Source organism: Tyto alba, unplaced genomic scaffold, assembly GCF_018691265.1.
Source record: "Tyto alba isolate M040663 unplaced genomic scaffold, T.alba_DEE_v4.0 Super-Scaffold_34, whole genome shotgun sequence".
NCBI classification, from domain to species: Eukaryota; Metazoa; Chordata; class Aves; order Strigiformes; family Tytonidae; genus Tyto; species Tyto alba.
The window spans coordinates 1547666-1575614 of NW_024881309.1; the positions used below are offsets into that span (position 1 = coordinate 1547666).

Here is a 27949-nt window from a genome sequence, read left to right on the forward strand (position 1 = left end):
GGGGGGTCTCTGCTCTGGCACACCTCCCCCCTCCTTTCTTCCTCCGTTCCTCCACTGACCTTGGTGTTCACGCAGCTGCCGCAACTCCTCCTCACCAGTCCGGCTGCTCGTCACCATGTCCCTTCTTAAATACATTATCGCAGAGGCGCAGCTGAGTTGGGGCCAACTTGGAGCCACGGGAGCTTCGAGAAGCTTCTCACAGGGGGCCACTGCTGTCATCCCTTCCCCTGCTACCAAAAAAACCCCACAAGTCACTCAAACCCAGAACAATGGTACATGTATATGTGTATATGTATATGTGTCTGCATATGGCAAAGGCACATCGGCTCCTGCACCGCTACTGGGACGGTGATGGTGATGAGGGTGATGATTTCCCATCCCCACAATGGTTTCCCATGCCAAGTTTCACATCCCACTGATGATATTTTGGGGGGACGTGATTTTCCTGTCTGAGGGGAAGGGGTGGGGCTGGCACCGGTGCCCCTGCAATGCTGACACATGTGCTGCCCCGTTGGGGAGGTTGGGGTATTTTTGTGTTGTTTTTGTCCTCCTCCTTTCTGCCCCGAGGGACAACTTCTGCTCCCAGTACCGTACCAGTACTATGTGGCCATGATGGGGAGCCCATGGGGTGGCCCTTTGTGGGGGTCCCCAGGTGGTACTTGTGGGGGTTATTCCTGGTGGGAGGGGGATGATGGTACTGGAAGTGATGGTACTGGGGATCTGGTAGAGATGCCCCAGGGATGTTGGTACCCGGATGGGGCGGGAGATACTGGTACTGGGAGTGGATGGGCTGGGAATGTCTGTACTGAGGATGCTGGTACCCAGTCAGGGATACTGGTATCAGTGGTGGCACAGGGTGGGGATGCCAGTCCTGGGGATGTGATGCTGGTGCTGGGGTGAACCAGGGCACTGATGCTGGTACTGGGGTGGTGATGCTCGCACTGGTGTACTGGGAAGGTGACTTGTACTGGAGCGGTGATGCTTGTCCTGGTGTACTGGGAAGGTGGCTGGTTCTGGGGAAGTGATGCTCATACTGGTGTATTGGGAAGGTGACTGGTACCGGAGCAGTGATGCTCATACTGGTACTGGGAATGTGACTAGTACTGGGAAGGTGGCTAGTACTGGGGCAGTGATTCTTGTACTGGTACTGGGAAGGTGAGTGGTACTCGAAGGTGACTGGTATTGGGGCGGTGATGCTTATACTGGTGTACTGGGAAGGTGACTGATCCTAGGAAGGTAACTAGTACTGGGGTGGTGATTCTCGTGCTGGTCCTGGGGAGGTGAGTGGTACTGGGGTGGTGACCGGCACTGGGGTGGTGATGCTTGTGCTGGTACCGGGAAGGTGACCAGTACCGGGCCGGTGATGGCGGTGCCGCTTCCGGGGCGGTTGTACCCACTAGTGACCGCTAGGCGGCGCCACATCATCACCCCACGCAGCGAAGGGGGCGTGACCTGGCGCTCGGGGGCGTGGCCTCTCAGGTGGGCGGGGCGATGGCGTGAGTTAGCCCGCGTGGCCGGCGGGGTCAAGGCGGCGGAAGCGGAAGGTGATGTGTCGGGGTGGGCGCCATTGCCATCATGGTGGGGAAAGGGGCCTTCCGCGTCCCGGAGCGGTGAGTGCGTCTTCTCCTCCTGCTCCACACGCAGTTCTGGGGCTTCTTCCCGCCCCGGGGTTTTGCCGGGAGCCGCCGGGCCGGGCCCTGGCCGCGGCGGTGCTGCGTGTCCGGTTACACGTCGCAGTCCCCGGAGCTTAAAGTTTGGGGGGCTTCGTGGGGTGTGTGTGGGGGGTGATTTTGAGGGTCCCCGGGTCAGCAGTTTAACGCCTCGGTGCTGCGGGGTTTAGGTGGACCGACTACGTCCCGCTGGGCAGGAGGATGCCGGGCACCCGCTTCATCGCCTTCAAGGTCCCCCTGAAGAAGGTGAGTGGCCGCCGATGCTGTGGGGGGGCCCGTTTGGGTGGAAGGGGGCTGCGGGAAAGCGGCACTTTGTGGAGAATCAGTGAGCGCCATCCAAAAAATGAGTGTCAGCAGGTCGCTTTGTTTATTTACCCAAGTGAGTTGTAAGCTGTTGGAGGGAGCAGCACAGTGTGGTTGCTGCTCTTTCAGCGGTTGGAGCGTGTGACAGTGGCACTTACACCCTGGGGGTGACCAGGATTGGTTTTGGGGGGGTTGTTTCTGGGTGTTGGCAACGCTGCCCGGGCACCTCGGGTACAAAGTTTGTGCCCAGCGGCCGTGGGGCTGATGAATGCGGTGCCAGAGCCAAATTTGGGGAGCAGGGCCGGTGTGTGAGCTGCCTGGCTGGGCCTGGAGACACACAGCTGTGTGCTGTGGTGAGCTCTGCTCCGGGGTGGTTTGAGCACAGCAGTTACACTTAAAACAAATGCTGTGGATTGCATTCAGGGTAGGCTGCAGAGCTCGTGATGGGCAGCAGTACTGTTTGCTCACTCCCATTTTAGCTGCAATCCTGTCTTATAGTTTTCACCAAATAAAAACTTGAGTTTCTGGGCACGTTTGTCACGCTGCAGTGTTCTGCCACAGTAGAAAGCCTTCAGTCTCTCCTAAAAACCCTCAGCTGGGCGTGCTCCGATTTGATTCGGTATAACTTGTGTCTCAGTCTGTGTCTGCTTTTGCTTGTTGTTTTCATCTTTTTCTTCCAAGCGATGATCCTTGTGAGGTTCTGGAGCATGAACCTCTTCCCACCAGTCACAACACACCTGAGTTTAATGTTTTCTCTTAAACATTATGTCCTTTCAGAGCTTTGATCGAAACCTTCATCCAGAGGAGAGATTCTCACCTTATGACCTCATTAAGAAAATCAAGGAGCAGAAGGAAGAACTGGGCCTGATTATTGACCTGACATACACAACTCGCTACTACAGGCCAGAGGTCAGTCTTGTTTTTACTGTTGCGGAAAGGGAGTTCTGTGTAAGCCCTGATATTGCTGATAAAGTTGAAGATGTTTCTTTCAAGAAGATAACTTTAAAGATTGTGAGGCACTCAAATCTTCTGGCAGGAGGATGAGGTGAGGCACTGCAGGCCTGTCAGGATGGGGTCTTTGTCCTCGATCAAGTGCAAACCTGGGGTCTTCAACCCCTCATCGTGCAGATCCTATTTGTACCAAGCAGCACAAGTTTGGGGATCCCCTAAAGTTGGTGTTTATAGGCTTTCCTGCATGAAGAGCTCATCACAGCCAGCTTTGACTTGTGGTATCAAATGTGCGGAGAATTGCTTGGAAAGATGTTCCAGCCTCTGCTTCATCTTTCCCAGGGAGGAAAGAGCAAAGGCACAAGAAATAAAAATGCAAAGGGGCTGCTCTGGAATATTGATACTGTGTCAAGGGTGTGAAGCAGAAGTTTTCTTGCCTAAAACCGTGTATCTGCGCTTCTGGGCTTAGTTGAAAAGCTCAACTTCTTCTGGCTTATGGTCTGTGGTTCTCTAATTGATAAGAATCCTTGTGCTTTTTCTGGAAATTACTGACTGACTTTCTCGTAGGAGCTCCCAGCCACACTCTGCTATTCAAAGATCTTGACGATGGGACATGAAATACCAAACAAGCACACCATTTTTCAATTCAAATGCGTTGTAAAAAAATTTTTGAGAGACAACAAAGACAATGGTGAGTGTGGATTTCCCTTACGTTGCTGTTTTGGGGAAGGTTACTTCAGATTTGGAGGCCAGTGATGAACAGCATGATTTTCTTTTCCATCTCTTGGCATGTGAATGTCAGGGCAATAAGATCAGTTTGTTATGATAAAGGAATCCATGCTGGTGCTCTGATAATTTGGCAGTGAGTTGGGCTTTAGTTGAGTTTGAGACTTCATCTCTAGACTGGCTGTAAATACTGATCGCTTTTTGGTAGCAGTGTAGGCAGCAGCTGTTAGTGCTCAAGAGAAGTGGGATAGCTTTTAGATACATCTTTCCTGCACTGAGCTGTGTGACCATGCAGATGTCCTCAGAGAGTTAAATGAGTTAATGAGCGGAATCAGTGGTGCTAATTAGACATAAATATGGTGATGTTGTGTGGTCATTTCTGTTTACACTGGTGTCACTGTTGGAGGGCAAATGCAAATGGACTTGTTCTGGTGGGATTTTGGAGAAAAAGCACTCAAATGTAACCTGATTGTTGTGTGTTACAGATAAACTCATCGGAGTTCATTGCACGCATGGCTTGAACAGAACTGGTTACCTGGTTTGTAGGTGAGTTGTCCTTAGTAAACCAACTTAAGTGGTGGTATTGCCAGTTTGGTAGTCCAGGAGGGAATAGTGTTGATCCAGTAAAACAAAGGTTAAGTGATCTGCATAATCCAGACTTGCAAGGATTTTAAACTTTTCAGGTTTGAGAAGGTGGTTGTTAGGGAACACTTTTTATCCCTGATTTCAGCAGACCAAATGCTGATACTCCGTTCTGGCATGTAAAGAGAAGTGCTGAAAACTTCTCAGTTGCTCTTTCATTTTGAGTCATGGCTAGCCTGTCAATGTTTCCATGGTTAATTGTATAACCAGAGCTTTCTTGCTTATCTGTTCAGGTACCTGATTGATGTTGAAGGCATGGAGCCAAATACAGCAATAGAGTGTACGTATGTGTATGTTCTTGTTCGGATACAAAATATTTATCATGGGCTTGTGGTTTTAGATGGTCAAGAGGTTTGGGCTAGGTCCAGGGAGGTAACTGTGTTTTAGCTGTGCGTGTGTGTTTTCCTGTCGTGTGGAATGGGAGCTGGAGGAGGAGAGGCATTAGGGGTTTTCTGAGGTAATTGGAAAGAAGGAATTAAGTTTATGGTCTGACTGTGGAGCTGACCAGGGTTGAGTGAACATGGAGGGCACTGAGAATGGGTCAGACAGTGCTGCACTGCAGCTCTGCCAGTGTCACGGGCTGTGGTGTGAAGGGTGGTACGCTGAGTGGAATCACCCTCTGTGACCTGAGTGTGGAAGTATTTCTGAAGGGGTTAAAATCCTTCTAGAAGGATTAAGTGTTCCGCAGCCCCAAAGATGACTTGTACAGAGCATTGTTGTAACTCAGACCTGTCCCTCTCCAGTGTTCAACAGAGCTCGAGGGCATCCCATAGAGAGAACCAACTATATCCAAGATCTTCGGAAGAGAACTGTAAAGAAGTAAGTGGTTTTGTGTGCATAAGTGAGAGCGCGTGCCCAGGGAGAGCTGCTGTCAAGCAACAGATGTTAAACATGGTGTTCCTCGGAAGGGAGGTAGAATGGGCCAGTGGGTAAGGAGGAGGGTGGGCAGTTCGGAGACCTGGGTTCAAAGATCTCCACAGACCTGCTGCCTTTCCTTTTTTGGGGAACAGTGATGAAAAGGGGCAGTGGTTTTAAGTGTAAAAAAACCTGTTGTGATCACTTGGTGAATAGTTTCTTGACACATGTCAAGACATACAGAATTCTTTTTAAGGAACTGTGGACTAAAGAATTTGGGCTCGGGCCCCTTCAAAGAAAAAGCCAGCGCTACACCAAACACTAAAAAGCAGATGGCCAAACATCATCAGCATTGTTCGAACCAATCCCCCTTAGCAGTGCCCAGGTAGGTTTTTAATTCTTGCCTCTGCATGCTGTATAGTTGAGCAGATGGAACAAAAATTGCTGCTTTCTCATTTTTAACAAACTTAAACTTGGATTTTCACGAGCTGTGACACACAAGAGAGCACCCATTGCCTTGCCAGCTCTGTGGCAAGGAAAAAAACCTCCCTGAAACTTGTCTATAGCCTACATATCAACTTTGAAGTGTTCCTTGTGTCTGCAGCAGCAAAGCTAGTTGCTTCTGAATAATGTACTAGTGCCCGTAGATGCGGAATAACATAACTGACAGTGTTGGTGCTAGTTGCCAGCAGGGCTGAAACATTCTCAAGCTGTCTAGGGACAAGAGGATTTTGAATCAGGTGCCAAGTGAGGCAGCTCTTCCAGAGAGTGAAGTGATAACTCTGTTCCTAGGCTCCTCCTGTCTCAGCAGGGATGGCAGGGGAACAGTGAACACAGGTAAAGAGCTTCCTCTTGACCTGGGGCACATGTCCCAGAGGGGAGCTGCCCTCTGGCAGCTCCCAGCTGTGAGGGAGCTCTAAAACCATCTCAGGAGCAGATGTGTGGTAGCCAGCGCTTGCTTCTGCCAGAGCAGTGGCTCGTTCAGCCCCTCTCTTCAGGGGCATACAAAACGTTTCCTGCTGAAAACTTCCCCTACTCTAAGAAATCAGCATCTAGGAGAAAAGCTGCCAGCTGGGCGTTGTTCCTGGGTGTTGCATCATTCAGGCTGGAACAAAGGGGACTGGGTAAATCTGGAGGGGATTCACAACCAGCCTTTTTGGCTGCAGAGACTGAATGGGACCATGACTTCTCCTGGCACCAACTTCTGAATTTTTTCTTCCAGAAACTCCAGCAGCACTAAGAAGAACCGCAAGCGAGGCGCCAAGGCGCAGGCACCACACCAGGAGCTGGCTCACAAGCACAGGGCAACGGAGCAAAGGCGGCCGTGCACTTTGGCAGCGAGGAACTGTCGGGTTTCGTCGCCCACTAACGAGCGGCGCAATGGACTGTGCTTTCCCCACCAAAGTACCCACCTCTGCCTGCCCCAGGAAACGCAAGTGGCCAGGAAACGCAGGCGCCGGCATAAGAAATCTGCTGCAACGGAGTAGGGAACGCTGTGCACAACAAAAACCTGTCTGGGGCTGCGTCTTCACACCAGCAAAGCTCTAGGATGGGTCTCTCGCTGCTTGAACAAGCAGCTTTGCTGTAACCTCCACCAGCAGTCAGGAACTGCAAATGCAGGTGTTCTTAATCTTAACACAGCTTTTTTTTTTTTCCTCCCCCCTCCCTTGGTACTTTTATAAATCTCACAGACATTTTTTAATCCTATGTCATACTGAGGTCGTAGCTCTGCTCCCTGAGGGATGCAGAGAATAAATGTGGACTTAAACAGAGCTGGAATAACCCTAAAGAACCATCCTCAGGAGCATCCCTTTAACCTTCAACAAAAAGAGCTTTTCCTTGATTTCCTCAATACATAACAAGAAATAGGATTTGGCCTGAAACTAGATGATTTTTTTTTTTTCTTTTCACCCACTTTTGCTAAAGTAAATGCGGTGCGTAAACCTCGAGCCCCAGTTGTGGAGCAGTTATTTCCCCTGGCGGGGCCTGACTGGATCCGCGCTTCGGCTCTCAACCGAGCGACGGGTTGTTGGGCGGTGAGCTCAGGCCTCGCGACTGGACCGTTTTGGGGTGAGAACGGGTGTTTTTGGGGCGCTGGGGAGGGGGAGCTGCACCTTTAAGGCTCAGGGCCGGTGTCTGACGTCACGACGCTTGGCTTTCCGCTACGAGAAAGGAAGCGGCCGGGCGGAAGTGGGGTGTGGCTGCGGTGTGCCAGGATGTTACGGCGGGTCTTGATTGGCTGGTGAAAGCGAGGCGGGGCGGTGCCAGTTCTGCAGCAACCCGGAAGCGCTGAGGGGAGGTGGCGGCGCCCGCCCGGCGGCAGGTCAGGGCCGGGGGCTGCGGGGCGCCCCCGCCTCGCTTGGGGGGGTGTCTGCTATCGGGGTTCCCTTCGTGGCGCTGCGGCTGTGGGTATCTTTGCCCTCAGGAGGGAGGATCCGGTTTGGGGGTCTCCTTGCTCTTTTGTGGGGGGGCTGAGAGCCTTTGGGGGCTTTGATTGGAGGATCTTCTTTTTTTTAGAGGGGAAGGGCGGGGGGAGGCTGTTCTGGGGGGATCCTCTCCCTTTCAGGGGAAGGGCTGTGGGGCTTCTGGAGGGCTCTGATTTGTGTGTGTGTGTGTTTTCCTCTCGGCGGGCAGTGGCTGGAGGGGTCTGTAGTTTGGGGGCTAGCAGCTCGGGGAGGGGAGTTTAGATTCTTTTTTTATCTTGAAGGACGCTGTGGGAATTAGAGAGGGAGCTCTGGGCTGGGGGTACCGGGAGTTACAGTGTGTGAGTGGTGTCTATTGTGGGATAGAAGGGCTGTGGAACTTGGTGGAGGGGGCTTTGGTCTGGGGAGGTGTCTGAGAGCTCTGACTTAGGGGGAGCAACTGAACCCGTTCCCCAGGCAGAAGCACCAGGGAGAAGAAGAAGCTGTAGGCCACTCTGAGCTGTGGCTCTGTCACACCCCATAAGTGAGCGCTTTGGCACGGCAGCCCCTGGCAGGACAGAATCTCACAGCTTTTATTTAGGGCAAGAGGCCTGTGGAGGCTCCTCGAGGATATGGGCTGAGAAGCATGGGCCTGCCTGCCTTAAAAAGTGGCTTCTGCTCCAAGGTAGCCCCAGAAAGACAATTCCCCCCACTGCTCAGGGTCCTCAGGCAGTGCTTAACTCAGCTCAGGACCTTCCCCCCACATTTAGGAAGGAGCCACAGTAAATTGTGATGCTGTACGTGTGGCGGTCCCACTGCTGGAAGGCTTGTGAGGCGCTCAGGATTCAGTGCTGTGATTTTATAGGTAGTTTAACTCTTACACTGCTCTGGGGTGGCTTTTCCCAGGGCAAAACTTTTGGCATATGGGCGGGAGCACTGTGGAAGGGTTTCTGGGCTCGCTGCCCCTCAGACAGCCTCAGAGCTTCCTCCGCTTCAAATTCATCAGGTTGTGCCATGGGACTGTGGATGAGAAAGGGTTTGTCGTAGCCAGGCAGGAGGCAGACACTCGAATCAGGTCGAGGTGCATTCCTGGGGTGACGGGTGTGCCTCCCGCAGCATGGGGGAGAGAGGGATTCGGGATTGAGCTTGTTGGGTGAGGACGGATCTGCTGAGCTGCAGTAGCTGGAAGGATGGCCTTCCCCTCCGTCCTCACCTCGCTGCTGTGTAAGCAAAATGGTGCACGTTGCAGTGTTGAAACCCTGTGTAAAGCCGTTTCTGCTCAAGTCTGAATTAAACACTTTGGTCATCTCCCCCTAGGCTAGCAACCAGCACTAGTTTTGTTGTGTAGAGAGACAACTGGGAAGGAAGTGCTGCTTTGGGTAGGATTTGGATGGGTCAAACCCTAGCTTGAAATCAATCACCAAGGACTAATCTTGAATTTGTGGCTGCCTATCAGGTCGTAAAGGTAAATATCCAAGCACTGTGCCCCAGAAGAGCTGGGCTTTTACCAAATTCCTTCCTCAAGACATAACTTGACCCACATATTACATGCTTTTCTGCTGAGGGGGAGTGGTTTCTATCGAGGAAAGACAGTCCTGAGGAAACTGGATGAGTTACCCGGTTTTGATGCGCTTGACTTTCCTCCCACCACAGAGCTCGTCAGCCTTGTGGCAGCTTTGATGTGTGTCGTTATGCCTGACCACGCCGACGTCAGACTCCCGCCGGAGGAGCGGGTACGAAGACTGATCCAGGTGGGAAGCGCCGTGGAAGTGAATGAGGATATCCCACCACGACGCTACTACCGCTCCGGAGTGGAAATCCTCCGCATGGCGACGGTTTACTCAGAGGAAGGCAATATTGAGCATGCCTTTATTTTGTACAACAAATATATCACGTAAGAGCAACATTGCTTCATGTGCTTTGCAAGTAACCTCTGTCGATACAAGGGGTTGTGGGATTGGTGTTGCATATTTTGAGTGTGTCAGAACACCGCGAGGCCTTGCTGAGCTGGATGAACTGGGTTCTGTCCACAGCTCTGCTCCTTTTGATTTTTTTGATTCTGACAGGGGTGAGGATACAGCTGGTTAAACTGACCAGGAGGTGTCATAAAGGTGTGAGGCACAAACCCACAAATGCTGCTCACCTCTTCGCAGGAGGTTTGTAAAAGTTCCCTTCGAAACCAGGCTGAGCTTGTTTCCCTCTGCTAGTGGAGACTTCTGTCAGCCGGAGGGAGGTTTTGTCTCCCTGTATGTCAGAGCTTCCCGGTGTTTTATCACTGCAGAGTGGCTCGATTGGCCTCGATTGTTGCTAGGTTGGCCATGACATCATACAGATTGGCAAGGATCTGTGGTCGAGGATCTCAGTATCAGGTATCTACCTGGAAAGTATCTAGGCTGGTTGGTGGTTTCTCTAATAAACTGCCTTTGGAGGAGAAGCCTACTTTACACTTAAGTTACTACAGCCTTTTACAGCAGGCAGTGAGTTCCTTCTTCAGGTGCAGGGACTGGGGCCGGTTGTAGGTTTCAGAAAGATTATAATCCCTCCCCCTCACCCAACAGACACATGTGCACTCAAGCCCTCCTGAGGAGGGACGGGGGGGAAGAGTTCTGGGTCCAAAAAACCTGATCCCAATCAACTGGTGGATTTCTTGGGTACTGAGCACCCTTCTAGAAAGCCCCAGGTCATCTATAAAGCCAGCCCACACCTTGTTTGGTGCTTCAGCACTGGCTCTCGTGCTGTAGGGTCTACATTCTGTGTAGAAGAGTGCAGAGCCACATATTCTTGCCATCAGCTCCACAGCTGCCCAGAAATGAGCCATCTTGGGTCTGAAACCCCGCTGCCACGCTGGGGCATACGCTGTGGTGACGTGGTGTCAGATCTGGATCATGTCTGACCAGCCCAGTATATGAGCAGAGCAAACACATGCCTCTCTGTAGCTGTGCTTGTCGGTGTTTAAAGGGCTGAAAACTGTGATCCTTGGAAAATATCCCAATGGTGCGGAGCGTCCTGTTCCTGTAGGTTTTTTTGGCCAAAAGCCTGCCTGTCCCTTCTTCACCCGGTGCCACTCTGGTATGGTCTCTGCTGTGCCCACACAACCCACTTATCCTGAATGTGGTTGGTATCTCTGTGGGCATTTTCTCTCCCAGTCCCCATGTGCAGGGTTTCTGCCCCCTAAATCCAACACATTTTTCTCTGATTAGCTTTTCTTCCTGCCTTGCACTTCCTGAGCTTTTATGGGCATTGTAGCGAGTGTCCTGGGAGGCTGCACAGGGAGCTGGGAAGTGTAAAACCCTCGGGAACATTTCCAGGCTGGTTATGTAGCCAGGGCTGAGGGAGAAACTCTAACTAAACAAATGAACTAAAAGAACCTTTGCTGTTTCCTTATAGCAATGATAGGTGCTGGTGTGTTTTCTCTCAAACAGCTTTCAAATGCTTGTGGCGTTTACATTAACCTGGCTGCTGGGCTGCCAGGAAGGTGAAAAAACCTTCCCTTGGTGTGATTTCTTCAATGTCACCATCTTATTTCTTTAAATGAAGATGTGAATATTGATGAATTGTTTTCTAGATGTCCTTCCCTAAGGGTGTGATCCAGAAGGCAAGAGCAGGCCACTGGTAACTGCTGCCTCTCATGGGACTTGTTCTGCTCTCCCCTTTCTAGAAACAGAACCATAATTCTTCCCCCAGTGCTTCAGCCCACATCTGCAGTCGGTGCTGGGGCTGTCCTTTCCCAGAGCCCAGGTCCCTGCCAGGGTGTATGGCCTAGTGCAGGCACTTTCCCCCTCAAGCTGCACCTTCAGGAAGGGGAGAGCTCCATCCCTGAGAAATACGTGAGAGGCTCTTGGCTTGTGTGTTGGCTTGGCTTGTGAGGTGGGAGTGGGCACATCATCCCTGGGAGTGAGCTGTGGTCTCTGTGGCTTTAGGAAGCTGGATTTCTCTTTAGTTCCCTATACAGCACTCCCAAGGCTGATCTCAAGGCCTGAATTACATGATGAGATCCATGTTGTGGTGCCTGGTTTGGAGAGCCGTTGGTTTTGAGACAATCTTGTCTAGATATGGGGTAATTGCAAGACAGATCTGTACGGAGGTTCCCACTGATGCTGCCAGGTTCCTTACTTGGCCACCAGCCACCTGCTCGATCTCGTGCTGGCCATTTGGCTGCAAAGCACCTCTTTTTCCCATGTCGAAACGAAGCTTCTTGCCCAGCCCTCAGGGGGGCAGGAGTGTGGCATGGCTATCTCTAAGAATAACCAGGCTGGACTTTTAACACGTGTCTTGTCACCTTGTAAGACATCTGCTTGTTGGTCATCTTGAACAGCTGCTTCTGCATTGATCTGAGTGGATATTTTCCTCGAATTGCAATCAGGCACACTAGGTTTGATTTTGCTGGAGCCAAATAAAAAAGGAAAAAAAAAAAAAAGACATGAATTTTCTGTGGTGTTTGGGCTCCTGGTTTGCCTTCGTGGCTGTGAGCTGCTAGGATTGGCTGCAGGGGTTTGCGTGGGGTGTTGTAAGGGACTCGAGAGATGCCAGCTTGGCGTGCGTGCTGTAGCAGTGCTTAAAAATAGCCTGTGATGTGGCTGCTAGTGCCAAACAGCTGCTGCTCATAGTGGACTCAGGAGCAGGCGGAGGTTTGAACAAGCCCAAAACTCCTGGCGATGGGAGCCGCAGGTTTCGGTCTTGCCAAGCCTCAACTGGGCTGTTGATAGGAAATGTGAGCCGTTCCTGCCCTTCCTCTGCCTCCATCCCCAGCCTGCCACTGCCTGGTCTTGCCCCAGAGTTTTCCTCTGGTTACCCGAGTCCCCTTCTCATCCTGCTGCCCACTTTTTTCCCCCCTTCCTGACTTGTGGAAACCCAGCTGTCTCTGCTGGTTTTTCCATCCTCCTCAGGCCAGCATCTGCTCTTAATCCTTCTTAATTAATCCCTTCCATTTTAATCTGCTAGCTGTTGGCAATGATCGCAGCCTTGTTTTGTCTCCTCGACACAGTGACCTACTTCGCAACCACCAGCCGGGAGTGGGGACCTTGCTGGGCGGTTCGGATGGAGCGGCGGCTTCTCCGTGGCTCCGGGCTGTGATGTGGTTATGCTGATCCTGCGGTCTCTGGCGGGAGCATCCTCACGCTCTCCGTGGCAACCAGGAGCGTTCTGGGTTGCAAAAAGTCCTTCCTTTTCCCAGAGGACTGAGGTTTTGAAGCAGCTGGGTTTATTTACTGCACACACAGGCTTCTCAGCATGAAGAGCATTCTCACTCTGTCCCCCCTGAGTTTTTCCTGCTTGGCTCTGCTTGGTTGGTTCACGCTGCTCCCTGGGGCACAGTCTAGTCCTCACTGCCCTTCTTCCTTGTGCCTGGGCACGAGGCTGCTCTCTAAAGGAGCTGGGGGGCGTCCTCCTTTGGATGTTGAAGCAGTGTAGCAAAGAGCCGTGAAGAAGGGCAGTTTTTTGTGTTATTCCCAAAGACTTTGTGGACACTTAGAGCAAGCACATCTCCACTTGCAGGTGACAAGGACCCAACTAAGCTCGCCACGAGCTCACCCTGAGCACACAGTCAGCTAGTGTGCTGCTGGGGGCTTGTTTACAGGGATAACTCAGGGATACCTGAAGCCTGGGGAGCCTCACAGAGCTGAGCGTGAATTGCCCCATGTTTGTGGGCTTTTACCCTTGTTCTAGTGCCTGCAGTACTCTCTGCATCTTCACCACCGTGTCCTGCAGAGCTGCCTGGAAGGGAGGAACGTTTGAAGATTAACCTGTTCATAGTTGTGCTGGGAGTGGGGTGATGTTGAGCTCAGTCTTGATTTCCCTCCCAGAAATCTGCACAGAAATAGTCTTGCTGCCTGAAATATTGCCCTGACCTTCTGGGCTGGTCAGGCCACGGAGCCAAAGGCTCCTGATGCAGCAGCTGGGGATGTTGTGAACTTGCTTTTAGCTTACCTGCAAATTTTCTCTTTTCAAGGTCTGAGTTAATTTCCCCATCTCTTGCACAAACTGTTTGTTCCCCCGTGCAGAAGGACGGTGTGAGCACTGAGTCAGCCAAGTCCTTGAGCTTGTGTGTAATCCCCTTGGATGCTCGCAGAGGTGTAGGCAGGTGCCCAAGGACCTTCCTGAATTGCTGCCAGCGTCCTTGGTGTTTTAGACTGGCTTATTAATGTTTCTGTTCAAAACAAATGTATTTATCCCTGAGGATCATCTCCAAAGTCCAGGTGGAAGAAAAATCTCCTGTGTGAGGTGCTCCCCTGGGACTGAGATCTCCTGTGTGCCGTGAAGAGCTCAGAAGGCTGTTACATGGTGAAGGGTTTCCTGCAGAAAGGCAGATGACTGTCTTGATTGTGGGGAGCACAGGGCCCAGGGAGGTGGCTGAGCAAGGGGACAGTGCTGGAGGGGAATGATCTGTACCCTCAAAATGCAACTTACTGCCTTGTGTTTGTCCCTCTCTGCTGTGATTCAGAAATGTCGTTTCTGTCCTGTGTTCACAGGCTCTTCATTGAGAAGCTGCCACAGCACCGTGATTACAAAACTGCCGTTATACCCGAAAAGAGGGAGACAATGAAAGTAAGTAGTAACATTGCCAAGTCTTTAATGGCTGCTGTTGGAAATGTTTTGGAATCATTGATCTTGGGTTTTCCTGGCTCTGGGTGAGCAATCCACACAAACACTGAGAAGCCTTGTCTTGCAAGTTACAGTTTGGGTTCTTACCCCCGTGTACTTGTGCTGGACTGGCTGTGGTTGTCCAGTTTGCACTCTGTTGAGCACTGGGGTGTCCTTTTTTGTTAAACTCCCTGCTTTTTAAAGACCACGTGGCTTTTCCATGCATGGTGGCTGGATGCTCAATGGGGCAGTCCTTGAGGGATTTGCCAGGGAATCCTCAGAGATTGCTCACGGCCACAAGAAGCTCCTGCTCCTCTGCTCAGCATTGACCAGAAGACCAAAGGACAGCGCTGCCTAAGCTCTTGCTCGGTGGTGTCAGCGGTGCTGCCTGTGCCACCCAGCTACAACGTGCCCGTCTGCAGCCTGCCAGCCCATCCACACGTGGTGGTGGAGCTGCTCGGCCCTCCTGCCTCATGAACAAGTGGATGGTTTATAATCTCTGGGTGTGCTACATGTCTATTGGTTCTTTCATCTGTTCAAGTCTTGTTTTTCTTACCTCGGGGCTATCACACTCATGACTGTGTTTCCTCCCTTCAGAAACTGAAAGAAGTAGCCTTCCCCAGAGCTGAAGAGCTCAAGGCGGAGCTATTAAAGAGGTACGCCAAGGACTATGCTAAGTACAAGGAGCAGAAGGTGAGTGAGAGGAGACTGGAGGCTAATGCTCCCCAGAAGACCCTCAGCCATGAAGGGTTTGGAAGAGGGCAGGTCTCCAGGGCTCCCTGAGTGCTCTGAAATGTGAAGTCTGGGTAGTCCCAGCTTGCAGGGTCCAGCCTCATCACCTGCAGCCCAGGCCTGTCCTGACCGTGTGTCTTCTGCCATTGTGTAGGTGAATCTGTTGTAGGTGTCCCTGCATCTTTTCGTTGTGCATCCTGGAGGCTGTCTGAGCTGGCACTGTTGTTTGGTTGTTTTTTCTCTTTGTCCTAACGTGAGGTCTAGGTCTTCTGATTCAGAAACTCAGCAGGTGGCTGGTAACAGCCTGGGTAAGGATCTGGAGTTTTGTGGGCAAAGCAGAAAACTCTGCAGTCAGTTTTACTGTGGACAAGTGTGATTTTAGAGATAGGATAGGGGGAAATCAACCTGGAATTATATTTCTGTGGAAGAGGGGAGGCCGAGGCAGCAATTTTACTGTCCTGGTCTAACTGGCTCTCCTGATGGAGATCTCTGTGCAGATCTCTGTTTTGCAAGTTGAAGCTTCCTTGCAGGGCGCACCATTTGCTGGTTCCCTTTTGCAGGCCCTTAAGAAGTAGCCTGGGATTCCTGAGAGTCTGCAGGGTGTAGGCTTTGTATTCTGCTTTGGGTTAATGTTCCCTTGCCTGCTGATGTCCCTTGGTGTATTTCTTCTTGCAGAAGGAGGAGGAAGAGGGATTTGCCCGCAACTTGGCTTTGCAGCAGCTGGAAGAGGAGAGAAATCGGGTAGCCCTGATGAAGCAGCAGCAGGCAGAGCAAGAGCAGTTTCATGCCTTTGAGGAGATGATTCGACGACAGGAGCTGGAGAAGGAACGTCTAAGGATAGTACGGGAATTTGGGAAGCCAGAGCCAAGTCCTGAGTCTCTGGACGGACCCCTCATCCCTGGCGTGGAAAAGCCCCCAACTGATTTAATCCCAAAGGTTCCTGTCTCTCCAGTTCAGCCTACACGTCCGTCAACAGGGACTGTCTCATCCAAACCTCCTGTTGTGGACAGATCTTTGAAACCTAGTGCTTTGGGGAGCACGGAAAACAGTTAGTACCACTCAGTGCACCCTTCTCCCTTGCTGGGGCTGAGCCAAACACAGCCAAGGAGCTGATTTGTCTGGGAGGCCCTTGGTAGTATCAGATCATGGTTCTGTCCCTTCTAGGGCTTTGGCCTTCCAAGTCAGTGGATGTTCTCCCCATTGTCCAGTAAAGATTTGCTGGGCTGGAGAGAATACTCTTCTCTGGAGAATCAGCCCCTCGTGCTTCTCCAGCCCAGTCTCTATTGATCTAGAATCTACAGCCTATTTGGCTTTCCTAGATCCAAATACTTCTTGGACATTGGGGTTTAGTTCCTGGCTAGGCTGACCAGATTCTCCTCTTCTGACAAATACAGCTATAAAGTACTGAGTCAAACACTTCCAAATGACTGGGTCTTGACCAGTGACACATCTTTCTTTAAATGGCGTTTTGTAAGTGTTTCTGGTTTCATTTTCTTTAAGAAAATACTTGCTTTTTGTCACACTGCTGAAGGTCTCTTAATTTGTCCCTGTTTTGAAAGAGGTAGTGACTGTGCTTTATGAAGTGTCACAGTGACTTCATTTATCTGTGACTGTCCCTGTCAGGTACTGACCTGAGGGACCATTTCTCCAGCATCCACGATTCAATTGCTCATTGTGCTCCCATTCTCCTCACAGATGCAAGTATGGATGTCCTTCGCCAGGTCATCGTCCCGAGGGAGCTCTGCCAGAAGTTCCTCCAGCTGGCTGATGCCAACACGGTCCGGGGTGTAGAGACATGTGGGATCCTCTGCGGTAAGCTGGTAAGGTGGTAATCCTAATTAAGACCCTGGAAGTGGCGCAGCAGCCTTTTGTCAAGGTGTGCAATAGCTTTTAAAATGGCATGGGGACCCTGATCTTTGTGGCAGAAAGCTGTAGTGTGGTTTCACTGATGTCCTAGGGATGATCTGCCTCTGCTTTTGCTCCCTTCTACATGAGGATTTCCTCACACTGAATGAGGTGCCAGCCACCGAGTCCCCACGGGTATTCAGCTTCCTCTCTTCTACTGATGACTCTGCTGGGTACCTGCCTCAAGCACTCCCCTGTTGCCTGTGAAAAGCAGCTCCGGTGACATGTCCTGTGGTACCAGCAGGACTGCGGCGTCCCAGCTGTGAACGAGGGCCCAGACAAGGCTGTACAAACACCAACTGGAGACAGTTAATTCTCCCCCAAAGAGTTTGCGTGCACAGGTTTCTGTTGGCAGCTCTAGCCTATCTCCCCTGAGTCACCAGGGGCTGCTTTGCTTGCAGAAGTTTGCTTTGAAATGAAGTTGTTTGATGTAGCAACTTTCTGCAATCCAGCTGCTTCCAGACACTTGGTGATTATTTAATTATGAGGCACCATCTCCTAGTGAGTGAGGAGATTCACTTCAGTGGGTGTCCAGGACTTTGAGCTCTTGTGGGTGCTCTGCACAGCAGGGAAAATGAAATAGAAAACTGTGGGTCGTGTTGAGACTCAGAAAATCCTGCGACTCCTTTGTCAGTAACTTGCAGTTACCATTCCTGTGACCTGTAAATGGATGGTAGATGCATCCGTGGGCTTGTTTCCAGAGCTGCTGTTCCCCTGGTTGGGCCCCTGAGTGGTGAATGCAGAAGTACTGTGTTCCCAAAACTTAGGAAATTACCTTTGCACCAGTGGGCGGCAGCAGCATTTCCTGCTTGAGGGGTGTCCGGTGGGTAATAGCCTCCCTGTGCTGCTTTGCAGATGAGGAATGAGTTCACGATAACCCACGTCATCATTCCCAAGCAGCACGGAGGCCCCGATTATTGCAACACAGAGAATGAGGAAGAGCTCTTCGTGATCCAGGATCAGCATGGCCTTGTTACGCTAGGCTGGATCCACGTGAGTCTCTTGTTCCTGTTTCTCTTCCTGACTGGCCTTGCATTCATCCAGGAGGGAAAGGGATGCGTGAAGGAGAATTTACTGGAGGAGATGGCATGGAGCAGGCAGCATCCTCTGGTTGGATTTCTCTCTCTGGTGCTGTCTCAGTTACTACCCACGCTGCTGGAGAAATCCAGGTCTGGTTTAAGTTTAGGTCCCTTCCTAAAGCGTTGGCCCTTTTGAAATTGGGATATCAGGCAGGAAGCTCATGTTTCATCCAGCTAAAAGCTGACTCCGGGGGCACTGTCGGGGCATCCCGAGCTTCTGCTGCCAGTGCAGGGCCTCTCCCTTGATGCGTCCCCGTAGTAGCGCTGCTTTTCGCAGATAGCTGTGCGCTGCTCTGCCGTGGGATGTGCCAGTTCCAGATTCCTCTGCTCGCTTCAGCGCTGCCCTGCTGCCTGTCCCCGCGGAGCCTTTGGCAGTCGGATTGGTGCCAAGGAAAATGTTTGGTGCTGCTGAGTAATCTCTCGAAAGCAGCAGCTGCCTCACGGGCTTTGACAAATAAATGCCTGCTGCGTGTGCCTGATGTGTGCGGGGTATCTGCTTTTGGTGTTAACTCTTCGGTGACAGCCCTGCAACATCCAGTGCCCCTCAAGATTCCCTTCAACCCGTCTGCTAGCCTTGGCAACAAAAACTTAACAAGCAAAAGGAGAAAGGCCTTTCAGCAAGAGTTAGGCTGTGACATCCAGCTGTCAGTCAGAGTTGGGAAAGGTGGTGGTTGTCTGTGATCATATAACCCCTGGATGTCTTGGTGGAATGTGGTACCTTGAGGTGCTTTGGCGGTATGTTACGTGCCTGGTGATGCTGTGCCCCAGGGTAGCTGGCCTTCAGAAGCATGTGAAGTGCCCTGCAGGGAGGCATGCATGAAAGCAAGAACAGCATAGTGTGTTAAAGTGTGATTTTTCTGTGGGATATGGCCAGAAATATAGAGCTCTTCCAGTACTTACTCCAAATGGAAAAGAGGAGCAGATCTTTTGGGACAATCCAAAACCATTTTCAGTGTTCAAGTATGTCCTCTGTGCCATCCGAGGAGCTGTGGCTCTTCTCTGTTACACCTTATCTTGGTAGACGTGGTCCCTTTGGACTAGTTCTCCAGCCCTGCTATAACTTCCTCTCTTCTATGTTGCCCTGTTTCAGACTCACCCCACACAGACAGCCTTCCTGTCCAGTGTCGACCTGCACACACACTGCTCCTACCAGATGATGTTGCCAGAGTCCATTGCTATTGTGTGTTCTCCGAAATACCAGGAGTAAGTATGGATGTGGGGTAGGGATAGTCTTTCCCTCTGCCTGTGCTAACCAACCAAAAAGGTCTAGCCTCTTCAGAAGGTACTGAAGGGCTGTTTAGTATGACCATTCCTCTATCGGATTCCTGGTGTGGGAATAAAATGTCAAGCCACACAATGAAAGTCTCACCAAAAGAGGCTGGAGGAGCATGTGTGATTCGAGAGCTCTTCTGAGCTGGTCTGGGGGGGTTGTATCTGGGCAGTGGTTGCCCGCTCATGAAAGGAGACTGGTCTGCAGCTGCAGGGCTGGGGAGAGGAGCGTCCCGCAGCATGCATCTCAGCTCCTGCTCGAGATGAGTAGACTCGAGCATGCTCCTTGAGACACAGAAGGAGGTGCTTCTATTTGCAGAGGCTTGAGCTACACAAAGCTTGTGTTTGTCTGCTCTAGGACGGGGTTTTTCAAGCTGACGGAGCATGGCCTGGAGGAGATCTCTTCCTGCCGGCAGAAAGGATTCCACCCGCACTCCAAAGACCCCCCTCTCTTCACTGTAAGTCACCCCACGAGGCAGCGGGGGCTGTAGGACTGCGAGTTGGCATATTGGACGCTTCACTTGACTTTATATCGGTGTCAGGGTGCTAGGTTGTGACCCAGGACAGGAGGGTCAGCCTGGCAGGGGCTTGTCTAATCCTAGAGTTGAGGTGCAAAAGCTTTCTAACTTGTTAGCGTGTGTTGGAGGCGTGATGCAGAGCGCTCCTCTGCAGAAACAGGTCAAGGCAGTGGCAGAGGCTTCTATTGGAGAGATTTGTATTTGTGTCCTGCCATGGTCTCTGTGTGGCACCAGCCAGTGCACTGGTTCCTGGTCTGAGAGGGCTGTTCTGCAAAGGATGCTGGGTGCAGGTTGTGCCAGGAGGTAGAGGAGACTTACCTGAGCTGTGGGAACATCTGAATAACCCCCTGTCCCCTCTTTCTCTTCCCCTCTCTTCCAGACCTGCAATCATGTGTCAGTAGTCGAGAGAGACGTGGTCCTGATGGATCTCCGATAGGCCTCTTGCCATAACCATTTACAGAAAACCATCTACCTGCCTTCTAGGCCTAGGGAATTTTATTTTCCCCTTGTAGCAGATGATTTCTACCGTGTAGTGATCCTTCCCCTTCCTCCCCCAGTCACGGTGAAATCAGCACCCTCACCTCGGTGGGAGCACATGAAACCTCAGTGCCTGGCCTCAGGCTGGCGAAGTGGTGCTGAGGTTCAGGGTGTGGGGAAAAGCTAACTGGAAGTTCAAAGACAGAAGTTAACACTGAAGCAATTGTTTAATACTCTAATCTATGGCTTGAACAGCCTCTGGGGGGGTGAGGGAGGGGGGTCATTCCCTGTGATTTGCTGCAACCATGAGGTGTGGAAACCTCGTCAAGTGCTTTCCAAAGTGGGACTTGCCCAAATTAACCCATGCTTTGTTTTGCCTCTCTCTCTGGGTTGCTGTGGTCTTAGTGCAGCTGGCTGGAGTAGATCAGTCTTTGCTATAGTTTAATCTTAAACTTTCCTAACGCCTCTCACCCCATGCAAGAGCTTATCTCTGCTGAGCCGGAGCGACTCCTGCTTCCTGGTACTTGGGTCTTTGCCCAGTCTGCTACGAAGGGGCCCAACACCCTTTGGGAGCCCCGTTTCAGCATTTTGGGGGAGAAGGTGCCTGCATGCAGCACTGTTTTGCACCAGCTGCTTCATTCCAGCAGTGGGGAGGGCTGTCCGGTTCCTTTATTCCTTTTTTCCTGAATGGGGGATTCGCTCCGGCCCTTGGGCCGCCCGGCGGGGGCCTGGGGTTGGGCTTGTTGCTGGTGTTGCCGTGGAGGAGGCGGCTCTCGGTCTCTTGGCTGCGGTGTTGTGTGAAGGCTCTGCAAGGCCATCGCCTCTCTGAGACGGGACTCCAGCAGCTTTTGTCGCTCCGATCCTCAAAGATCACCGTGCCCCGTTGCCTCCGTGCTCCTCAAAGCAGAGCAAAGTCTGTCCTTGCCAAAACCAAGCGCTCCGTGACGTCGCTGCTATGCGGTACATCAGCCGGGGACCTCCTCCGAATTACTTTTGCCAGATGCCAAGCAGCAGTTTCCCTCCCCTGCGCTATCTGCGCTGAGCCCTCCGCCCTCGCTTCTGCCGGCGTTGAAAGGGAAGCAGCAGTGTTGAAAGGTGGAAGGCATCTGGCCTCAAAGGGCTGAGCGTGATCCACGACATCTCCACATCCTCTGGCAGGATGCTGGGGATGATCAGCACATGGCCTGTGCGGGGAGGGGAAGAAGGCTGGAGTTGCCTTCCCACCTGGCGTGCATACATACGTGTTCTAGATGTTATGTCCTTGTACTTCTACACACAAAACTCTTTGGTGTACAGTTTAACACAGATGGCTTGTATTATCTTGGCTGGGTTTCTTTTGCCACTTGTTTTCTTTGAGCTAACTCAGTGGGTTGGAGGGGTCCAGCGTGGCTGAGAGCAGCGAGGGAATTGATTTATTTAGGGGGTTGTGTTTATTTGCAACAGCCACCTCCTTGACTCCTGCGTGACAAACTGCTCCTGCCATCATTTTCGCAGTCGGTTTTGGAAACAGGCCCCCCCCCACGGCAGCGGGAGGGAAGCAAGGGGACTTCAGGGCGTCTGTGGGAACTTTCAGACCTAATTTATTTAAACCACGCTCAGGGGTGGGGTTTTCAGCCTCGGTGGAGGGGTGTTCTCCCCACAGCTCTGCGCAGAGTGGAGCAGTTTACTCTTCAGCCTGATGGGGACATGAGGTGTGAAAGCCCGTCTTGGAAAGCGGCAATTCCTTCAACTTGGTAGTGACTATCACAATGAATTGCTCGGGTCTCGGGTCTGAGCTGACCCCAGCACCAGCTGGGGAGGGGAGCTGGTGGCAAATCACTGCTTCCTTCATAAGTCATCCCAGTGACTGATAAACCCTCGCGGAGAATTTTTCAGATCCCTCACAGCGCGGCCGTGCGCAAGGGCTGCGCTTCTCACGTCAGGGGCCAGCTGCTGCCTCGCGCCTGGCCCTGCTCGCCGAGCTGGCGGCTTTTTAATCACATTTTTTCACTTAAAGTCACTGAGTCATCAGTTTGTGTGTCGGGATGACTGCCGATATCCTGGCTCCACTGCCTGTGTCCCACTGACCCACCCCATCTGGCCACCTGCACCAGATGGGACTTTTATACCTTAAAATCCCTCAGAAGGAGGGGTTGAATTTGGTAGGAGCTAAACCCTAACAGAAACCGTGCTTTGTAGTAATGGTTTATTTTCTGCAACAGTGTGGGTTGCATGTTTTGGGGGGGTTCCTGCAGGCAAGGAGCGATGCTTATCTCTGCCTCGGGGCTGGGAACAGACCCAAATTCCTGCCTGAGCTCTGGTTTGTCCATCCTCAGCGGCAGCACGAGAGGTTACCCTTATAGGGAGGTGCCGAGGGCCGGCCTGCGCGCCGGGAGTTTTGAAATCCCACGGCAAACCAGGGACTATCCCCCGCCTCCTCATCCCAGCCTGGGCCAGCCTCGCTTGTGCCGGGGGATGCTTGGCGTTCCTGCGAGCATCCCGGGGCTGCCGGGCTCCGGCAGAGCCAGCAGCTGGATTGGCTGCCCTGGCCAAACCTTTCCTTTTTAGGCTGCGCGCCTGCTCCGGCTTGGGGCTTTGCTGCCACGCTCCCGGTGTCTCGCTGGCCCTGCCGGGGCTTCCCGTGGGTCGGGGCGGTTTGGGGATCCTGCGGGGATGGGGATTCTGGAGCCGCCCGTGCTTGTGCCCGGCAAACACCGGTGCAGCCACGCGACTCAGCGCTGCAGAGCGAGGGGCTGGGGTTGATACCAGTTTGGGGGTGTATTGCCAGTTTGGGGGTGTCTCCGGTTCCCCCCCACCCTGAGGGGCATCTGCCAGGGTCCTGCCACCAGCTCCACGCTGCCCCCCCCAGCACGATTATGCTCCCTCCCCACAGTGCTCTCCCAGTGCCAGCATGGGCTGCTGCCTCCAGCCAACCCCCCCCCCCCTTTTTTTCCCCCAATTTCTGCTGGGTTTGGGGCTTAACTTTTTTTTCTTTTTTCTTTCCCCCCCCCCCCCCCCAGCATGTCATATATGGCAACCTTTTGCCTCAGTGACCTCATGTTTGGCAGCTGACCAAGGGAACCAGCTTGGGACAGGAGGTGGCGGCAGGTCCCCGGGATTTGGGGCGTGCAGCGGGGAATTAACAAGTGCATGGCCAGGGGACCCGGGGGACACATCCAGCCCCTGTGTGCTGAGGTTTGGTGGAGGAAGGGGGACAACTGGGGCAGAGCCACTGACTGGGGAGATTGTTGGAGGGGAGAGCAGGCTGGCCGTGCTAGGGAACACTGTGTCCCCATTCCTGCCCCGAGGAGTGACAGCCCAGAGTCCAGGGCCAGGGGGGACACCAGGATTCTTGGGTCCCTTCTGGTGGTGGGGGGACCCTGCAGCTCTGGGTCCTTATTGCTGCATCAGTGCCTTGATGTCCTTGCCTCGAGCACAGCTCGGGACCCCGCAAAGCAAAGCAGGATTCAACCCAGGCACCCCGTGCCTCAGTTTCCCCATTTTTAACCCCGGTCCCCGTAGCTCTGGGTGGTGGCTCCGGGGCATCTCTCCCACCTCACCCCCGCCCTGGGTGCTCGGAGAGTGTCCCCGGTGCGGGACTGCTGCCCTTAAAAAGGCAGCTGGGAGTTTGGCAGCTGCTGTTTGGCCTCTGCGTGGGCTGTGGGCCCCTGTGGCTCCACTCGCTGCCTGCCAGGGCTGCATCTGCGGGGCCAGGGGTGGCTCCAGCACCACCACCACCCCCCATTCTGCATTTGGGCTGGGGGCTGGGGCACAGCACCCGTATTGCCCCCTTTGGGGGGGCCTGGGCTCATCCTGCCTCCAGAATCCTCCCAGGGATGAGACGAGAGATGGGTGCACCCATGATGCAGGTCTGGGCTTCAGACCCACGAGTCCTGGCCCTGCTCGAGCTGAGGATTGGGGGGACAAGGGGTTTTGGGGCACAGAAAGACCAGAAATGGGGGCAGAGAGAGAAAACCTCAGGGAGAGACATCCCAAAGGTGCTGGATTCCGGGGACATGGAGGAACCGAGGCTGGGAGGAAGCGATGCACAAACCCAGTGCATTTCCAGTGTCTCAGCAATGCCAAATTCCCGGCTCCAGGGTGTCCCCCACAGCAGAGCCCCAACACCCACTTCCACCCGGGTGGGGTTTCTCCACGCTTTCCCCAGGAACTGCAGATGCTTCCACCTCCTTTTTGCCGAGACCGTCGCTTATAAGGACTTGTGTCTCACTTGTTTATCAGAGCGGAGCATAAAAGGAACGGACTCACAAATGGGATGTTGCCTCCCAAGCATCCCCGCATACATTTTTCTTATAATAATTAACCATGCTGGGTCCTACCATCAGCCCAAGGTCAATTTAATGAAATAAAACACCTTATATGGCCATATGGCTAACACACCATCACTTAGCCTATTTAGGGTCTTTGTTTAGAGAGGATCCGCCTCTGAGGTTTCATGGGCTTGCTGGTATTTATACCAAAGGCTCATCGGGACTCAGTCCCAGAGGAAAGGAGCTCTCGCCTCCACGGTGAGTACTGCCCAGCCCTGGTTTCCCTTTTGCTTGCAGGAAAGTGGGAAGAAAAACCCCTGCGGGGGGCTTTTGGGGTGCCCCAGTGCTTATGGGGCGGCCCCGGCTCGGTTTGCGTGGCACAGGGGGGTGCCAACCCCGGGATGACCCCGCAGCTGGGGGCTTCTGTGGAGGCGACAAGAGCTGGGCTGCAGCCAAAGCGGGTTGTGCTCTTCCAGAAATCCTGGCGATTTTGAGATATTTTTTTTTTTTTTTTTTTCTTTTTGGGCTCCTGCAAGGTTTGGATTTGGGAGCATATCCACCGGTGGAGGAGGGTGCCCTCTGGGAAGGGCTATTTTTTTTTTTTTTTTTTTCCCATTTTTGGGAAAGGATGCAAGGGCAGAGCAGCGAGGGGCTGCCAAGACAGGACTGGACGAGGGGCCATCGCCTGCCTTCCCCCTGGTCGCTCGGGGGGCACCGGCCGGGGACGGCAACGCCAGAGCTCCCCGGGGAACGCTGCTGCTGGCTGAGCGCAGGCAGGAGGTTTTGGGCACCCGTTTTGGGCACCGGCTGCCGAAGGATGGAGAAGCAACAGCGGTGTGGAGCAGCACCCCTGGGGGGTACAAGCATCACCCTGCTCCCAGCATTGCTGCACCAGGCCCAGACCCAGCAGCTGCCCCTCGGAGGATTTTGTGGGGCCACGCGACCCCTGAGGACTCCAACCCTTCCCACATCCAAAGCCGGCGGCGGTGGCGCGCGGTGTAACCCTCTCCCACCAACCCGCCCTTTAACACTGGTTTTCCCCACCTCGCCCCAGCTTTTCCCCCAGGTCCCCCTGAACGCCAGCCACTCCCGGCCCCACCATGTGCGAGGAGGAAACCACCGCCCTGGTCTGCGACAACGGCTCCGGTCTCTGCAAAGCCGGCTTTGCCGGTGACGATGCCCCCCGCGCCGTCTTCCCCTCCATCGTGGGGCGGCCCCGGCACCAGGTGGGTACCCAGGGGATGCGAGTGGCAGCCCCCCAGCCACCCCCCCACCCTGCTTTAATCACCAAAATGAGGCTCACGAGGCGGTTTCTCTTGCCGGCGTTAGGGTGTCATGGTAGGCATGGGGCAGAAAGACAGCTACGTGGGCGACGAGGCGCAGAGCAAGAGGGGGATCCTCACGCTCAAGTACCCCATTGAGCACGGCATCATCACCAACTGGGATGACATGGAGAAGGTGAGACCCCCCCCGCCACCGGGGCCGGGGGTGGGTGCTGACCCCAGCTTTGGTTTGGGGTGGGACCCCAATTCTCCTTTGCCCGCCCTAGATCTGGCATCACTCCTTCTACAACGAGCTGCGCGTGGCCCCTGAGGAGCACCCAACCCTGCTCACCGAGGCACCCCTCAACCCCAAGGCCAACCGGGAGAAGATGACCCAGGTAAGGTGCCGCGGGACCCTCGGGGACAGGGATGGACCCTCTGAAACACAACGTTCCACCTATTTTTCCATGCAATGCAACTACCCATGTGTTTTTCCATGACCCCGTCTCTCTGGGAAGGCGCAGCCCCCATGGGGTGGGATGCCACTGGGGAGCCCCATGCCCCCCCTAACCCACTGCCCCTCTCACCTTTCCCCCTCCCCCAGATCATGTTTGAAACCTTTAACGTCCCCGCCATGTACGTCGCCATCCAAGCCGTCCTCTCCCTCTACGCCTCCGGCCGCACGACCGGTGAGTGGGACATGTGGCATCCCGGGGATCATCCATGCTGGAGAAGGGACCAAGCTGGCTTCGAGCCCCCTCCCTCCCCTTCCCTCCCTTCCCAGGCATTGTCCTCGACTCTGGGGACGGCGTCACCCACAACGTGCCCATCTACGAGGGCTACGCTCTGCCCCACGCCATCATGCGTCTCGACTTGGCCGGCCGCGACCTCACTGACTACCTCATGAAGATCCTCACTGAGAGGGGCTACTCCTTCGTCACCACCGGTACTGGGCCGGGGAGGGGGGTACGGGGTGATGGGGGACCCTGTGGTGCTGGCGCAGCACCGTGTTGAGCCTCTTTGCCATCGTCTCCCACAGCCGAGCGGGAAATCGTGCGTGACATCAAGGAGAAGCTCTGCTACGTGGCCCTTGACTTTGAGAACGAGATGGCCACGGCTGCTTCCTCCTCCTCGTTGGAGAAAAGCTACGAGCTCCCTGATGGGCAGGTCATCACCATCGGGAACGAGCGTTTCCGCTGCCCAGAGACCCTCTTCCAACCCTCCTTCATCGGTGAGCCCCCCCCAAATTGTCCTGGCTGTTCTCTAAGTGGTTGCCCCCCCATCCCTCCCACCCCATCCATGGGCGACCAGCTCCTGTGGGTGCCCCACAGTGGTGTTTCAGGGCTCCCCCAAGCACTTTGCACCTCAAATGGGGGGACAAACCCACGGGTGACCCCGTATGGCTCTTTTGGGGAGCCCTGAGGAGGCACGGGTGGGTGGGAGCCAAGGTGCTGACAACCCCTTTCCACCTCAGGCATGGAGTCAGCCGGCATCCACGAGACAACCTACAACTCCATCATGAAGTGTGACATCGACATCCGCAAGGACCTCTACGCCAACAACGTGTTGTCCGGCGGCACCACCATGTACCCCGGCATCGCCGACCGCATGCAGAAGGAAATCACGGCGCTGGCTCCCAGCACCATGAAGATCAAAGTAGGTGGTGGTGGGGTGCAAGCCGTGTCCACAGACACCCCAAATCCTCTCCTGGTGCAGTTTTGGGAGGGGGGGATTGGATCAAGGGGTGCATCTTAACGGCTCGTGTCTTGGCAGATCATCGCCCCACCGGAGCGGAAGTACTCGGTGTGGATCGGCGGCTCCATCCTGGCGTCCCTCTCCACCTTCCAGCAGATGTGGATCAGCAAACCCGAGTACGACGAGGCCGGACCCTCCATCGTCCACCGAAAATGCTTCTAAGCCCCCTCCCCACAGCGGCCCCCCCTGCCCGGGTTGGGGTGCTCCGCTCCTCCTCGGTCCCCGCTGCTCCTCCCTGCCACCCACTGTGCATTAAAGCCTTTTCTCCAGGCTCTGCCCCTTTTCTGGGAGATTTTGGGGAGTTGGGGTGTGGGAAGGGTTGGGGGGGGGGGGGGCGCTGAGGGTAATGGGACAAGGGGTGGGGGAGCCCCAATTTCACATTGGTGCCCATGACGTCATGCTGATGCCCTTGACTCTGACTCAATGTCCCCAACCCCATGTTGATGCCCTTGACCCCACGCTGATGCCTCCATCCCTGTGTCAACACCCTTGACCTCCCATTGTCACCCCCTGCCCCATATCAACACCCTTGACCTCCCATTGTCACCCCCCACCCCATATCAACACCCTTGACCCC

At 53.7% G+C, this 27949-nt stretch overlaps 3 protein-coding genes across 5 annotated transcripts; all 3 read left to right on the plus strand.

Annotated features, from left to right (window-relative positions):
- The first annotated feature begins 1500 nt into the window (after positions 1 to 1500).
- Positions 1501 to 7093, plus strand: DUSP11 (dual specificity phosphatase 11). Its single transcript, XM_032985138.2, has 9 exons — positions 1501 to 1610; positions 1841 to 1916; positions 2751 to 2882; positions 3489 to 3612; positions 4133 to 4193; positions 4523 to 4569; positions 5033 to 5108; positions 5401 to 5529; positions 6367 to 7093. Exons 1-9 carry the CDS (start codon positions 1576 to 1578, stop codon positions 6629 to 6631), a joined length of 945 nt encoding a protein of 314 aa, XP_032841029.2. The 5' UTR covers positions 1501 to 1575; the 3' UTR covers positions 6632 to 7093.
- An 8-nt stretch (positions 7094 to 7101) lies between these two features.
- Positions 7102 to 21429, plus strand: LOC104360599 (STAM binding protein). Of its 2 annotated transcripts, none has more exons than XM_032985134.2 (10): positions 7102 to 7214; positions 9200 to 9440; positions 14014 to 14089; positions 14723 to 14818; positions 15533 to 15905; positions 16553 to 16677; positions 17618 to 17755; positions 18932 to 19044; positions 19469 to 19568; positions 20008 to 21429. In XM_032985134.2, the coding sequence occupies exons 2-10, from the start codon at positions 9226 to 9228 to the stop codon at positions 20062 to 20064; spliced, it is 1293 nt and encodes a 430-aa protein (XP_032841025.1). In that variant the 5' UTR covers positions 7102 to 7214; positions 9200 to 9225; the 3' UTR covers positions 20065 to 21429. The 2 variants fall into 2 exon arrangements, with proteins under 2 accessions (XP_032841025.1, XP_042657249.1); XM_042801315.1 differs by lacking the exon at positions 7102 to 7214 and adding an exon at positions 7233 to 7467.
- On the plus strand, positions 19497 to 27642 carry ACTG2 (actin gamma 2, smooth muscle). Of its 2 annotated transcripts, none has more exons than XM_032985137.2 (9): positions 19497 to 19568; positions 25410 to 25581; positions 25685 to 25813; positions 25905 to 26015; positions 26222 to 26306; positions 26402 to 26563; positions 26657 to 26848; positions 27092 to 27273; positions 27391 to 27642. In XM_032985137.2, exons 2-9 carry the CDS (start codon positions 25456 to 25458, stop codon positions 27532 to 27534), a joined length of 1131 nt encoding a protein of 376 aa, XP_032841028.1. In that variant the 5' UTR covers positions 19497 to 19568; positions 25410 to 25455; the 3' UTR covers positions 27535 to 27642. The 2 variants fall into 2 exon arrangements, with proteins under 2 accessions (XP_032841028.1, XP_032841027.1); XM_032985136.2 differs by lacking the exon at positions 19497 to 19568 and adding an exon at positions 24529 to 24613.
- Positions 27643 to 27949: the final 307 nt, after the last annotated feature.